We start from the raw sequence: 15,627 nt of genomic DNA on the forward strand, positions 1-15,627 counted from the left end.
TTATACACCCTGAGAAAAATTCAGTAAAACAGGTATCGATAAAAAAAACTGTTTGAATATTGTTGGTATTACGAAAAATGAGGCACACGTAACCATTTTGCGCTATTGTCGATCCTTTTTTGGTAATTGCAACGAAAAATCAGTTTGTGAGGTTTACTCTACTTTTTTAGTTAAACAAGGCTTTAACATCAATTTGTTATTGCACAAGCATTCAATTTTCGCAACAGTTACAAGAAAATACAGTAACAGTGACTGTAATGAGAAAGAATAGTAACCGATACTAGACTTTCTGGTAAAAGCTAGAAAACTAATTTTCATTTTGTACCTAGAGCTATATTTTTCGATTGTGGTAAAAAATGAAAATAGTTAAGTACCGAGCGGTAAACAAAACTAAAAATTTCTCTCAGTGCAGTAAAAGAGTTCGATTTCTGCTCTAACAATGTTTTCGTATTGAAAATCACGAGATGTCGGTTCTGAAGACTCGCGCCATTAATCGTTCTCAGTTTTTTTTTTTTAAATCGAATTGCGTCACGGATTAAAATTTTGTTTTCAACGCACTCCAATTACCATAATATAATATATTGGTTTTGAATCGGCAGCTGCCAATTTCAAGCCTCACCATTCTCAAAGCAAGTCTCCGATTATTGATTGCGTGCATTTTCTAAGATAAGCTGCGACTATAATGAGATTAAAATAATTGTCGATGAAATCGGTTATAGGATATACATGTGGCATCAGTCTGTGATTATTACTTACTATAATTCTATGCATGTCTGTTATTTTTGAGTGATCTTGTATACATTTTGATGTCTTCGCATTATATGCCACGTTCTACATTGATATTCAATTCCCCGATGTCCACCTTGTCGCAAAGATCGGACCACCGCCGAGGAATTCCCCAGGGCAGGATCTCGGCGACAACCCAGGGGGTCCGAACCCCCGACCGTCGGGGTGGCGTTGATATTTCAATAAATCAGTAGAGAATTCCGTTGCTACCCCGTGAGGCCGATAATTTGTCCGCCCACTTTTGCCATTCTTTTCATCTTTCTCAGAGAAACCGGTAGCCGAGATCGGTATTCAAACTCGCGTATCGTCGGCGCTTTTTTTACCTTGGTTTCTCTAATTTTTTAAAAATCGATATTGGTTTCAAACGAAATGTCCTTCCACTCGCCGTACTTGGCTCGCAGCTTGCGGTGTACATTTATCATCACCGTGACCTAGCAATATATTTATATGTTGTACATAACGTGCTGGCGACGTATAACGCATGTTAAAAGTGCAAGCCAGTGCAGAAGCAGGAGCAACAGGAGCAAGGTAACCGCAGCAACGGCGCACCGAGACGCGGGACCATTAACAACTAGGAAAAATATCGCAGCTGCTACAAAACGATCGTGGATCTATCCTTTACAAGATTACGATCTTCGCGCACAACGCTATAACGCAAAGCTGCAGCCGTTTCTTCGGTTTACACGCATACTATCACGTTACAATTTATACACACCTAGGTGTAATACATGTGACGTAATTAAAAAAGTTGTCGTCACATCTTGCAAAGGTGTATAGGAAGCTTCGTGAAGTATAAAAATCTGGCAGCGTACAGATCGATGACCCTTAACAAAATCCACTCCACTTTAGCGAGGTTGATTATCAAAGACACAACTTTCACGTGACAATTACAATCCAAATAACCCTATTATACGGTCCCCGATGATAAAACAATTATCTTCTATGCTTATACACAGGAGTTAACTGTTTTATCATCAGGGTTCGCAGAGTTACTTGAATTATAATCGTGACGCCAGAGTTGGGTCTTTTACAATCAGCTGCTCCATAGTTAGCTAAATTTTATCAGGGGACATGGAGATAAAAATAAGGTTAAGGGAAAGGATAAGGAAAGATTGAAAACGTTCGAAAACTCTGAAAAATGAATGAACATTCAAGGCTGTGAGTGCGTAACCACTAGCAGGTATATAACCTAAGAAGCTGGTGCAGTATACAGTGGCACTTGTCAGGGGTAAATAAAACGGCACATACCTGTAACCGACATCTTGAGAGAAGACGCTAGCTGAACTATAAGCTTTGACAAAAGGACCTGACGCGGACCTGTGCATCGCTTTGGTATGTATTGTAAATAAAACCATCATTCGTCTGAGGTGTTTCCACGTTACTAGTGAGTCCCGATGCTCTACGGGGACCAAGTATAACAGAGATCACGCATACTCAGAGCGCCAAAAGAGAGAGGGAGAGAGAGAGAGAGAGAGAAAATCGAGTTTTTCTCATTCAGCAAAGGAGACGATACCTACGACGGGGTCGCCCAGGAGACCGACGACTTACCGGTGTTCGAGGCGCTGTTTGGGGTGTCGCCCATTGACTCCTGAGGGTACCGTGAAGGAGAGAGAAAGAGCGACTCTGGCACAAAGCGTCCCGTCAATGACTGGCCCTCGGAATAACCGAAGGAGCGATGTAATCGCCTGGGAATGGCAAGATTCCGCGTTTTATTCCTTTCTTTCCGCTTCTTCCTCTCCCCCCTCCTCCACGGTTCCCATTGTTGGCCGTTGGGACACACTGATACAATATTATTATGTATAGTTGATCCAGTAGTGAGACGCTAATGTGTCACGGTGTGTAATAGAAATGATGTGGAAGGAGTGAAACGTGGTCATGGCTAAAAAACTACTCGATGAAGAGATCCTCGCGCTACTTCGCATCGTGCGACACACGTGCACCACCCCCACGACCGCAGCTAGAACCCGCCCATATTAGTGATCCATCACGGGGCCTATAAAAGGGCCTTATAGGAATCTTTTCAAAAATTTGGCTGGTTAGGTTATGTCGTACACAGCCGAGGCCGCACAGTGATCCCACATTTAATGTAGGTAAGTTTAGTTATGAGAACGTTTTTTATATATACCCTATTATGCGGCGATCAGATAAGACAAGTGAGGAAGAGCTGGATATCCCCAACGAAACGCCCGCACGCATCATTCCTCCGCGATATTATATTAGACGAAAATATTACATTATATAGACGATTGTAATGGAACGCGGAGCGAAGTTCTTCGTGGAGGGTTTTCATCCTTTTTTCTTTTTGTTATTCACACGAAAAAATACCAGACGTCTTTCACCGTGTTCAAAACGAGGAAGTCAACTCACAGCCAACCCTCATGCAACGCGCGTCAAACCAAACGACAACTAAAGAATTATCCTCTCTATCTAAATTCACTGATTCAGGGAAGGGGAGAGCTGGCTTCGCATCCAGGTGCCAACCCCGCGTTCATCACTTCACCAAATCACCCCAAGTATTTCCCTGACTTTCCAAGAGTTTTTTTTTTCCTTATTCTCTTCATCTTATGATCCTCTAATTTGTTCACTGGATTTAGACATAGTAACCGACTATGTTAAACTTCACTGCAGCGAATAACGCGACATCATTAACAAAGGTGAATTCCAGCTGCTCGATGCTTGTCACTGTACGAATTCGGAATCAGTTAACCGGTGATCCTAAAAATTACCTGTAAAAAGAATTTACTTTCCATTAAACAATTAAAAGGTGCAACGTACAAAATGCTTCAAAGGGTTACGACATCCGTCTGCTGCGTTGCAAATATTGTCATCATCACTTTCGAAAGTTGCGACACACTCCCGTGACGTATTAACGTTCTATACCCGATATAATGTGTTATTGTTATTTGTATATGAGGAGTGACCGAAGTCCCGAAATCAGAATGACAATGGGCTAGTCCAAGCGCGCAACAACTTTTAGCCATCCCTGCACTCGAGCGAAGCCGCAACAGGCCCGTTGAGTGCGTCGGTGAAAAACACGCATTGTCAGTAGGTATGTGCCGGCGGGCGGGAGTTAACAGGATTTTCAAGGGGGTTTGCCTATTTTTCTGACGAGTACCCACCGCATTGTTCGCTCTAATATCGTTACACTTCACTCCCTCGTGCCGAATTTCTTTATCCTATATTGGTTAGCCAAATGGTATCCGTCATCCCAATGACCAAACAAACAAATTTCAAACCCTTCGAAACAGTTACTCTTTATTACTCTTGTCATTTTCTTCAGCAGCCAATAAATCTGTTAGAATATTCTACTTTTCGTGGAAATACAATCGATATGTAGACTTCAAATAACGCATGGGTTCGAATCGATTTCAGGATGGTACAAGCCACTATACCATCAGTAAAATCCAGGGAGAACCTTAAACTCAGACTTGTGTTGTCCGGTCTTAACCGTAACTTGGTACGATTGGTATTCACTCCTCGTTTTCTGATCGAGGAGTTGGAACTGGCTGGCTGGGTTGGGGTGGGTGTACAGTTTCACCGTGGAGCCTCGATCGTTGTGTGTGAAGGTGTAGAGTAAAATGCGTATTGAATTGTAGGGAAGGTATAACGGCGCGTGCTGCAGCATTGGCACGACAGTCGAGTGATAGTCCAGGTGATGGGGAGGACAGCCGCAGGTATGCGTGTACATGCAGTTCCGTTTTCCTTGCAGTGAAGGAGGAATATGTTGCTGGAATAGTCGGGACCCGTCTTTCTCTCTCGTTTCGATCAGCTAGTCGACTCTTGTAGGCATGCGTCGAATCGTCGGTTAAGAGCTTAACACTCGATGAAAAACATATGTTTGGATCGTGGACAATGCCGGTGCAACGCGAGCCGACGGGCAGACGCAACTACGTTCGTAGGCATCGTTTGAAACACCACCAAACACATCCTTACCGTTATTGTACCACCACTGTTTGATTCATACTTATGATAGTTCGTATCAATTCACTGCGCCAGTACGTACAATCGAAATTCAAGATAGGTTCAGGCTTTTATACGTTCAACCTCAAACAAACGGTCGTATTCTAATGAGTGTTTAACGGGGTGCCCTAGTCGATTTCGACGTTGTCGTATCGAAGTCCATGTATCGCAATCGCGAAAAAGGGCTCAACAGCCCGATTTTATACACAACCCTGAAGAAAAACACTCTGTGCAGACAATGCATTTTCATTTGGTGTAGAGATAAAGGAATGAGACGAATTTTATGAATTTACTAATGCGATTTCGTAGAAACCCAAAGCTATTTATTGAGTGTTGAATTGAATTTCGAACAGTTTCTCTATCCATTTTCATTCGAATAGTATATTGAATGGATATTGAATAGATCATTTGTGCCTAAATTTCGAATTTCTTGATGTACCAATCGAGGCCATTAATGTGGTGGCAATTGCGAATCGTTTTATTGTGGCACCGTTATAGCTAGCTTTCAGAGGTTACGGACGTATACATATAGATATATACAGCATGACCACTGGAACCCTGCTTCAGCCTCTTGATTTTCGTGTCTCAGGTTCGGAGTCAAGCGGACTCCTGCGAGTCCGGTTTCCTTATCTATACCGTCGTGCGAGGAGTAGAATTGATCCTAGGTTCCTCCGCGAGCTAAGAGAGCGAGCTTACAGTTGATGGCTGTTCATCCCTCACCGATAATCCCAACCGGGGAAAAGCTAAGTCCGCTATGGACCGCGATAATTACCGATAACACTTGAGGTCCTCCTCGAACTAAATTCCTACCGGGCTACGGACAAAAGAAAATGTTGACGCAAAAAGTTCAGGGAGCCGTAAATTGACCTGCATACTTGTTCTTCCAGTATTTTTCGTATTTTTTTGCGAACGACGCACTGCACCCTACCAAGAATACTGGATAATTATTGGATTCGAAGTTGCGTTGCTGACCAGTGGCGTAAGAATCAATTAATCTAGTCAAGCATTGTTCGATTATTGGAAGTGTGAACGGCGTAGAGGCGAAACTTCGCGAGCTCAGGCGTCTTAACCGGTTGCCGTTTTCAGTGCGTCTCTCAGACTGCTGACATATACTGCTATACCGTCTGGCAAAAATCTGCACGGTGCATAGACGCGTTGATATATTGAGTGATCTTGGAGTAAAAGTTGAAAAAAGAGAATAAGAAGTAGAAAACTGTGGTAAAAAGCAGAAGGTACTCTAAAGGCAGATGCGGCTTACCCGGCGACCGCAATGCCGTGTCTAACCTAACCCAACTCAACCCAGCCTATGCGCAAAGTACTTGCGTCTGCAGTACGCAATTTAGTGTCTATTTCTTTCTTTTCTCACTTTTCTGTTGAACGGGTGATTGAATAAATACGCTGAAAGCCAGAGCACCAGGTGCAGTAGCTGCATAATTGCTGTAGTTTTTTAAACTCGTAGCTCTGGGAATCACGCATCACGCGACCAGCTCTGCAGACTGTATCACGATCATTTGCGAAGATGATGAATTGCAGATTGTCTCGAAAGACGTTCGGTTGGGATAGGTTAAGCCACTGGTTTGTCGGTTAAAATCGAATCACCTCGCAACCAGTCCGGCTGGTATTACTGACCTATGCTCACACCGTGCACATACGGCAATCCGGTATTCATACTTGCGCACGTTATAAGCGCGGCAAAGCCCCAGAGGAAGAGAAAGAGGACTCGTGGGAGAGGGGGAAGGAGACGGAGATAGGCGTGATAGATCGTCCACCTGGCCCGTGTCCCTTAAAGCCTACGGAACACTCCGTTCCCCCTCTTCTCGATTATTATATTTTCTTGATAATTTCCTTTTTTTGCATTAATTTTTTTCACATACTCACGAATCTTGCGTAAACGTTGAAAACCGAAAACATAGAAACTTTCGCGATTTCGTGAGGGCGATGCAGAACGTGAACGCGACGAAGAAAACCATGAAAATAACGAACGACGATGTTAGGGTGATAAAAAACGCAATGATGGAAACTAATGACGTGACAGAGTGTGAAAATGTTGAGTAGACGGAAGAATTAGATGGAAGAAAAAAATGTACGGCAACGGGAGAGAAGGGCAAGGAATTTCCCAAGCTGTGTATGAAAAGTACCTACTCTAGTACTTCGCTCTCCGACCCTGACTTGACACGAAATCAGAACAAATCGAAATGAAACGATAAGTACGTAGGCACTAGAGAGTCAAGCGCTCTTCAAGAGTGTGTGAACCAGCGCGGTTGCTACAATAACTATACCATACTATGTTACATGTATTCAGTGTACGAAAAACTGTGGTGATGATCGAGGGCTCTTCTCTTTCGGCTATTTCGTCAAATAATAATTCGCCAATTTCTACTGTTTTGCATAATTTATTTACTAATTTCTTATCAATCACAGAGGGTTAACATGTTCTTGGAATATACGGTAAATAAAAATGCTGTAAGAACGCTGAATGTGACAGTTTAATGTATTATTCCTATGCAATTCACGAAAATTTAAATCAAAAAGTGAAATAAATACTTTACTCAAAATCAGATGATGCGTTATAAAATAGTGATTCATCGTGGGAAATTGAAAAAGTGGCATATCTATACTATTAAAAGAGATTTTAAATTTCCAATAATACAAAGTCGTATGACGGTTACAAATTAGGTATATGAAATGACCATTCATACCCTTGCATAACTAAATTTGTGTTTGCACATCAATTTTCATGTATCGATGCAAAGTTTAATACACACGATAGTCAAAATCAAAACCCGCTGAGAAATTTAAAAATCATGTTTTGTAATAATAAATTTTTTACTGAAAATTACAAAATTTGTATATTAAATTATTCGTAACCAACAGAGCATTGAAAATGCAATATAGTTTAGAATATTAACCGCGGTCGAATTAAAAATACAACGCATGTAACATGGAATATTACGATAAAGGAAAACATTTTCGTATACTTGCAGCTTGAAATTCCTTTACATACACGTGATTGACAAAATACACTTGCATAATAATATTACTACACGGTGAATTTATTATTAAAGCACACTTCTTTAATTGTCAATATCGTGTTTGAATTTTCATAGACTGTATCTGCATGAAAATATTTCCAACAAATGTGTATTGAATTTCAGACAGATTCTTTCGACAATGTAGACTCGGTAGGATTTTTAACAAATTTCGTATTAACAGCTAATCTAGATCGAACCAATATTTTACAACCCAAGTCTCTTTAGTTTCTCTCTTTACGTTTTCTGATTACTATCGTTTACTCGCATGTTTTTTCCTATTCCTGTTCCAATTTCATTTTTTTCGGTTTGCAACGTGTATGGGAAAAAAATTTTAATGGCTACGGGTTGTTTTTTCCACCTCTCATTCTCTCCAGCAATGGGTAATCCTACCTGCGTGCGGTTGACTCGCGCGTGAAAAAGCGCCCAGCCCCACATCTCTCCGCAAAATTTTTACCTCATACAACCGCGCAACGACCCCCCGCACTGTTTGGACAGATTTGATTTTATCGCGGTCCCCTGCAACCACCAATACACGCGTGTGTATACCTGTATGTAGGTATCCACATACGACACTTTTGTACAAGTATAACACATTTCCACCGTAAGGACTCGACTTTTGAGTCACGGTGTGGAGAGTGAAGAGAGAAAAAGAAAAAAAGGGAAGAAATCGTACCGTATACGGCAGATAAGATCTGCCCTCTATACCTTCGTATGTAACGTTTAAGCATGTACCTACCGTATAAGTAAATCATTATTTTCGAGGGGTTGAACCGAAATCTGTATCAAGAATACCGCATCGATCCCGCGTTCGATATTAGGCAGTATAATATTGATTTGTTGAAATTTTCAATAGGATACGATGCTGGTGGATTTCTCGTTCCAGACATCGTTGAATAACATGATCGAGAATAACGATGACAGATAATTTATTCACGATAACACAACGAGCTGCGATTAATGGAAATTAAATGAACGGTAAACGATTTTGGTATTAAGAAAGGTAAATCGATTAATAATCAAACGCTTTTGGTACAAATTGTGCGCCTCAACTAAATGCACATTGATTGACTTTAGCTATAGCCGTTCAATGGTTGTTTTATAGCTTCTTGCAGGGAATTAACTTTTGCTGAACTCCGGGAGTGGTAGTTCTGTGAATCTTATACGTGAAAATAGTTGAGAATATTTTTTATGATCAAATGCAAACGTCGTCAAGGCAAGAGATACCCTCATAGGGTAAAAGCCTCAACCAAAAGCACAAAGAAGACTGCCCGTCGCGTAATTCGGCCGATATTCGATTGACGCTCGTAACCTTCCACCACCGCCGCTTTCTCAACACTATAGAAGCGCACCTTAAGTAACAGTCGTCGGTGCCCACATATCGGGGTCGTATTTCGACCCCGATGGATTGAGATGAGGAGAAAAGCGTAAGAACGCTAAGAAGGTGGCCCAGGATATGGACTGTTATAAAATTGTACGTGCAGAGAGTGAATATGTGAAAACATGAAATTCGTCAACCGGAAACGAGATTGAACAGGTATTAGACATTCTTCGGCTGGCAAATCCAGCGCATCTACCGTAGCCACAAATCGTGATTCTCTTTTTCAACACGTGAGCACAGGGAAATAGGACGCTCGATAGCCAGATTGACGCTTTTGACATTCTCATGTCACCTCATTCCATTCTCAGCTCACAAGTCTAATTCCATCATTCGCGAGTTTACAATTCGAAATTGAGCAACGGAGTGGAAAACCCCGTGGTTATTGAATTTCAAACAGGACAAGCTCTCGGAGAGTTTTATGCTAATCGCTGTACCATGTGAAAAAAATCCCGTCACTTCCAGTTTGGAGGGAAAACGGAAATCTGGTTCAATTCTGTAAAAATCGAGTCAGCGAATGGAAAAACAATCGCAAAATGTTGCAGCTTCTATGGCCACCTTGAATGCTTACAAACGGCATTATAACGGCACGGTTGTACTTCATAGATTCTTCAATGTGCTGAATGCCGCAACCGATATTTTGAGAAGAGCATCATCATCATCATCATCGCATCGTGGTATATATTTTAGCGAAGGTATACGGGCCACTTGAGGGCTTTGAGTAGTCGTCTTAAGGGTGTTTTTAAAATACACTTATTCCACAATGAAATACAGTGCCGAACCTAACCTGATCTGTGCCCTAACTACCTATACCTACCCCTTTGTAAGGCAGAACAAGCTCGTTCAACCCTCCTTGCAGAAGGTACACATACCGATGTCCATTATAAACACAGTAAAAGTATCGTAAGTGTAACCGAATAGTTGGTCAAACTTTCATTCTCTTTTACGCAATGCAAGAATAGATCAGTCTATGAAAATTTCACTCACAATCATCCCACTATCTTCTGAACAATAAATCCTGGCAAATCGGATTTGAATAAAATCGAATTCCTCGTGTTTTTGAAAACTTTTACATCGCTTCTCAAAATACAATTTTTCGTAGCAACCATAAGTTCTGACAAAATATAGTTTAAGTTCTTATTTTATTGACCAAGTCGTTTGTTTTTTCCCTACAATTGATCCTGGTCATGATTTTATACCACCATGGAAATTATTCACACTTATTCAACAAATATTTTGGCACTTTTGGATGCTCGGTTCATTAGGCAGTACATTGTGATGGTTGTAAAAATCACCGTGATATGTCCAGTCGCAGATGCAAATACTACCACACTGGACACGCTGTTCGATATAAGGAAAAACTCCCGATTCCCTTACATGTCCACAATGATTTATCATACTTTATGTACTACGATATACCGTTCGAAGCGCAAAATCCCTCGTGTTTCTCTATTTTTCTATGGTCTGTAATTGCGACTGGACCGAACCCCTGCGAAACCTCCCTATGGTGACCCCGGTTACACATCGTCATTGTTATGCGCTCAAAACACCCCTAAAAAGCAGAGAAATTCAATTTATTCATTTCATCCGTTTTCACCAGATCAAGAGAGATGAAAATCATTCCTATATTCCGCGTACATGATTCGTAAAGTCGAAATTCCAATTTTTGCTTAAAATGGGCTTTCGAAACATCTGTTTTTCTGGAATAGAATTCTCGTATTACTCAAAACGACATGCCATAGATGTAAAATATATTTCTCATAGTAATGAAGGAGATAAATATGGAGAAAAAAGCCCAGAAACATACTTGTATAAATAAAATATTATAGTTGATCGGGAACGAAAATCCAACCATTTATGTATACCTATATACGCGTATGTTACACAGTGGTGGAGCATTCATATCGAGTAGCGAATCTTGAGTGAGAGACGCCCCGCTGTGCATTTGTGTTGCTGCTGCTGTGTGCTCAGAACGCCTGCCTTCGAGGCAGCCCTGTGCCTGCACAGCCACCTAGATCCACCATTGAATGGGGCTACTGTTCAACTAAAGACACTCAACAACCATTGTGATTTCTCGGCCCTTCTCGATCGGCGCTGCTGCTGTTGTTACCTCCGGTGTGGGTATACACTAGACTGTATCAAAAAAATCGACTATTTTTTTTTTTCAAATTTCAAGTCGAAAACATTGTTCCAACCGACGAAAAAAAGATGCCGTCCAAGGTTCAGCTTTTAATATTAATATTTAGTGGTGCCTCGTCGCGACTTTATATTTCCAAGGTCTTTTGTTGACCTTTGACCTTAAATAACTTTTGAATGAGTAGATTTATCATAAAATGATGAAAAAAACCTTTTTTTGTAGAGCGTTCAATTACCTACAAATATACGTTCCGGTCCTATCGGTACACTAACGCGTTGACGAGTTATAAAATTCCATAGTTAAAAAAAAAAAAATTCCCATGTTATTCAAATCATGTTTTACAAAAATCCAAAGTTTAAAATAAAATTTTTCCATGTTATTTACATGGGAAGTAGAAAAACGCGATGAGGCACCTTTAAACAATAATATTAAAAGCTCAAACTTGGACAGCATTTTTTTTTTTTTTTTGTCATTTCAAGCAATATTTCCAACTTGAATTTTGAAAAATAGTCGATTTTTTTTATACTGTCTAGTATACACATATGCATGTGTGCTATATAGACGACTTCCAAAAGTAAGAGATAGAAGAAAATATTCGGAAGCAGCAATAGCAGATAAAAAATACCATTGTAGTGAACCGATTGTATCGAAATTTGCCTGAATTTGGGGTACACCTACGCGCCTTTCTTGAAAAAAGGAAGATAAAATCTTGAAGCTGAACGTTTTTCTTGTACATTTTTTTACCCTCGAGTATTCACAGAAAGGCAGAAGGCAACAAGTCGAGCTTTATTCAATCTCTTCGATTTTTTTCATTACATCTACGACCGTATGCGATATTGTTTTTCTATTTATATCATCTTCTTTGTCTAGATTGAAAAATTATAAAATAAAGGTAAGAATAATTCCGAGGGACAAAAAGAGAAGAAAAAGGAATAGCATCAAAGAGAAATATTTTTTGCCTCAGAAAATTGTGAAAATGTGAATTAAAAAAGAAGCCAAAAACCTAAAAAAAGGCATGCTCAGACTTCTATCGGTATAAAATAACACAAATGTTTACCATAATCGTGATCATGAGATTGGTCGAATGTTATAAATAAATATTAGGACGCATATAGAAATGTGCTTCCGCGACTACAACGATAAATTTCTGTTCTCGGAATCCGTCCGCGTTCTGTCGATAGTTGTAGACTAATTTGTGAAAACCGACTTTATCGACGAATGGTAGCTAGTGACCGATCGCGCTGTTCGTCGCTGTTCAGTAAGAAACCGATGGTTGATGCAACATGCAAACATAACTCCGTAGCAGTTGATAATTTATCGTCGAGGGAATGATCTGTGCACGCATGATATGAAGATGCTTTTGGTTAATTAATCAGAGTAAGTAATGGTCAGTTTATGTTTTTTTTGTTCCAGTTTTGGTAATCGATGAGATAAAGAGAAGGGAAGACGACAAGAACAAAAGTGATAAACTCGCCCATTAACCCAAGTTAGCTTCATCAATCGTACAATAGATATTATTCTGTTATACAAGCAATAAAGACGCTCATATCAAGGAATATGACTTTCCGATCGGAGGAAAAGTTTGTCGAGATACCAGAGGTCAGCGACGACGGAATTAGGTAAGAAATTGTAGGGTAAAGAGAAACAAGGGCGAAAAAAAGAAGAAAGGTTGTAAAATTGGGTTCGAATTTCGAATGAACGGTTTGATTATCATCAGGAACTTGACGATCCGTCGAATAGAGGAACTCACCTTACAATTGATCAAGGAAATAAGTTCGAGAACATTTCCCAAGTTGATTTACAAGGAGGCAAGAAAAGGTGGTAGAGTAGCTGAACTTGAGGACAGCGTTGAACAATTTCGAACCAGACAAACCAGCACTCGAAACTTGAGCGATTGTGCTTTGAATCCGTTGACCTCATTTGACAGCTCAAAATCGTTGAGTTGGCTCGTTGAAGATGAAGAAACCCCGCAGAACGCCCAAAATCCTGTGAATAAGGATTTGGAATCAGAAAAGGATTCTGACACTGGCAGATCGATAACTGTCGATTTCAGGCGAAAGCAGAGCAGGAAGAACCTCGCTCTTCTCGTCACTCTCATGTCCCATGTTCACAAAATGCTGATTAACCGCACAAGCAAAACTCGGCGGTCCCTCTACTACGAACTTCAGTCCGAACGCAACTCGGCTAGACTCGCTAAGAATCAACGCATCCTCGATAACGCCGTCAACCATGTTGCCAGCCTTCTGGAATGCCCACCATGGCAATTGGGTGAGATTCATGCATCTTCTTCAATTTTTGTTTCGTATTCTTCAGCTTCTTGTTAATCTTTTTCGCATCCTGTGGTGATATTTTTTATTTCACTCTTCATATTCTTTCAACAGGTCTATTATGTGTTTCTTCTTCCGTTTTTGATTACATTTTTGCTATCTTTAAAACGATCCTCGTGTTCCTCTTTAAATTATCCATTATTGGCCTCCTTCTTAATTGTAAACATAGAATATTACGTAATATTCCACTCATTTTCAATCTTTTCTATACTCTTATTATTACCTTGAACTTCTTCTGCGTAGTCATTACATCATCTTCCCTTATATCCAAGTGTCTCATTACAATTTTCACGTTGTAAGTCACCTTATCTTTCGCTTCAATGTTTTTCATCTTTATCGCATGTTCTTTATCATTTTTCTCACCTTGTTCATCACCTTTGTAATTGACCCACCTTTTTTCCTACCTCGTGGGGCATAATTAATTAATCATCGACCTTCCAAATTTTCTTTATTCGCACCTCTGGCTCAAATTCCCATCACATATTCCAAATCCTGACCAGGTTTCACCGCGACAAGTAAAGGTCTGGTATGCGGTGACCTGAGTCTGACTTTCTCAAAAGAAGATTTGGTCAGTTGTGAGGTTGCGGGTGGTGTACTAATACCGCAGAACGTCAACCGAGTCACATCGGCTCGAACCTCGGCAAGATACGTTTTGGTAGTCGAGAAGGACGCCGTTTTCCAAAGACTCATCGGCGAAGAATGCACACAGTACCTGAATTGCATCCTAGTTACCGGAAAGGGATACCCGGACATCAACACGAGGATGCTGGTCAGCTTTCTTGGCAACAAGCTCAAGCTTCCGGTTTACATTCTCGTCGATGCCGATCCATTCGGGATTGAGATCATGTGCATATACAGGTTTGTCAAGACTCCTCTGGTCCCTTCCCCCTTTCAATTACTCCTCGAATTTCTTACTCCATTGAAGATACGGATCAGCTACTCGGTCGCGGGAAGATCGGCAACTGGCTTTCCCCGGTGCTCGATGGATCGGCATTCATCCATCCGAGTTCTCGGCCCTTGGTCTCTCCTCCAAACCTCTCGCTGCTCCGGATAAGGCCAAAATAGCCGCGCTCAAGAGCCGCGAATACGTTGATGAGACGATTTTGGACCAGCTTCAGCTTCTGCGAACTGGAAAAGTCGACATCGAAGCCGTCGCCGGTCTCTCATCCCGGTTTCTCACCACCGTCTATCTTAGTAGTAAAATTACCGCCGAAAATTATCTGTAACACCTACTAGTATTCAGTTGTAAACAATTTTCGTTACATAGGATTTTCGTTCATAATTACTATAAGAGAAAATAAAATGTACAGTGTTGGCGCGTTTTAAAGGACGTCGAACGATGTATCAAGTATACGACAGTTCTTTCACGTGATAACGCCACAACTTAAAGAAGGATTTTCTGCTTTTAAGTGTTTGTTAAATTCCTTAAAGCACTTGGTGCCTCTGAGGATAAGTTCGAGGACCCTCGGTATCTTCATTGTCATCCAGAACAATGAGTTGGGGTATTTTCCTAAATGTACCCAAGTAAGTAACACTCGAAAGGCTCTGAACCGAGGTTGATGATCGAAGCCGAGGAAGTAGTCGCTCAGCCGGCAGAATTTTTTCGATGTTTCGAAGCTGGTTCCTAAAGGTAAGAAAACGAAAAAAATACACGTTATGACATATTTGATTATTTCCACTTGATGGTATGAAAATTTAAAATTCTTGTCCTCACCTACGATGTAGCCGACGGTTTCGTTTCTCTCTACAAATCATCGTGAGGTATAATGCTCGTTTCTCGTTTATCTTCGAGGTGAGCTGCTTTGTTTCTTTTTTACGACGGAAGATTTTCCTTCTCTTTATACCCCGTTCTCTATATATACCGTTCGCCTTTGTATCTCGCGGTGAACGCATTGTTTATTCGTGTTCATTCGCTTGTGGATAATGGGCTTTAGACGGACTAACCTTGTTACAGAAAAATTTTGGAACAAAATCTAAACAAAATTTATGTTGAATAAAAATTGTAATTTC

At 40.7% G+C, this 15,627-nt stretch overlaps 1 protein-coding gene across 2 annotated transcripts in view; it reads left to right on the top strand.

The window, feature by feature from the left end:
* Window positions 1-15,367, top strand: part of LOC107221431 (meiotic recombination protein W68) — a 57,951-nt gene extending 42,584 nt beyond the window's left edge. Inside the window, exons 2-5 of one of the 2 annotated variants that reach the window (XM_015660422.2) lie at window positions 12,704-12,909; window positions 13,008-13,558; window positions 14,118-14,475; window positions 14,543-15,367. In XM_015660422.2, coding sequence (XP_015515908.1) covers window positions 12,848-12,909; window positions 13,008-13,558; window positions 14,118-14,475; window positions 14,543-14,843 — 1,272 coding nt within the window. In that variant the 5' untranslated portion in view covers window positions 12,704-12,847 and the 3' untranslated portion in view covers window positions 14,844-15,367. Of the gene's footprint in view, window positions 1-12,703; window positions 12,910-13,007; window positions 13,559-14,117 lie in introns of both variants that reach the window. The other variant, XM_046741770.1, reaches the window with a different exon arrangement.
* The last annotated feature ends 260 nt before the right edge of the window (window positions 15,368-15,627 follow it).

The sequence above is a fragment of the Neodiprion lecontei genome, chromosome 5, assembly GCF_021901455.1.
Source record: "Neodiprion lecontei isolate iyNeoLeco1 chromosome 5, iyNeoLeco1.1, whole genome shotgun sequence".
In the NCBI taxonomy this organism is placed as follows: domain Eukaryota; kingdom Metazoa; phylum Arthropoda; class Insecta; order Hymenoptera; family Diprionidae; genus Neodiprion; species Neodiprion lecontei.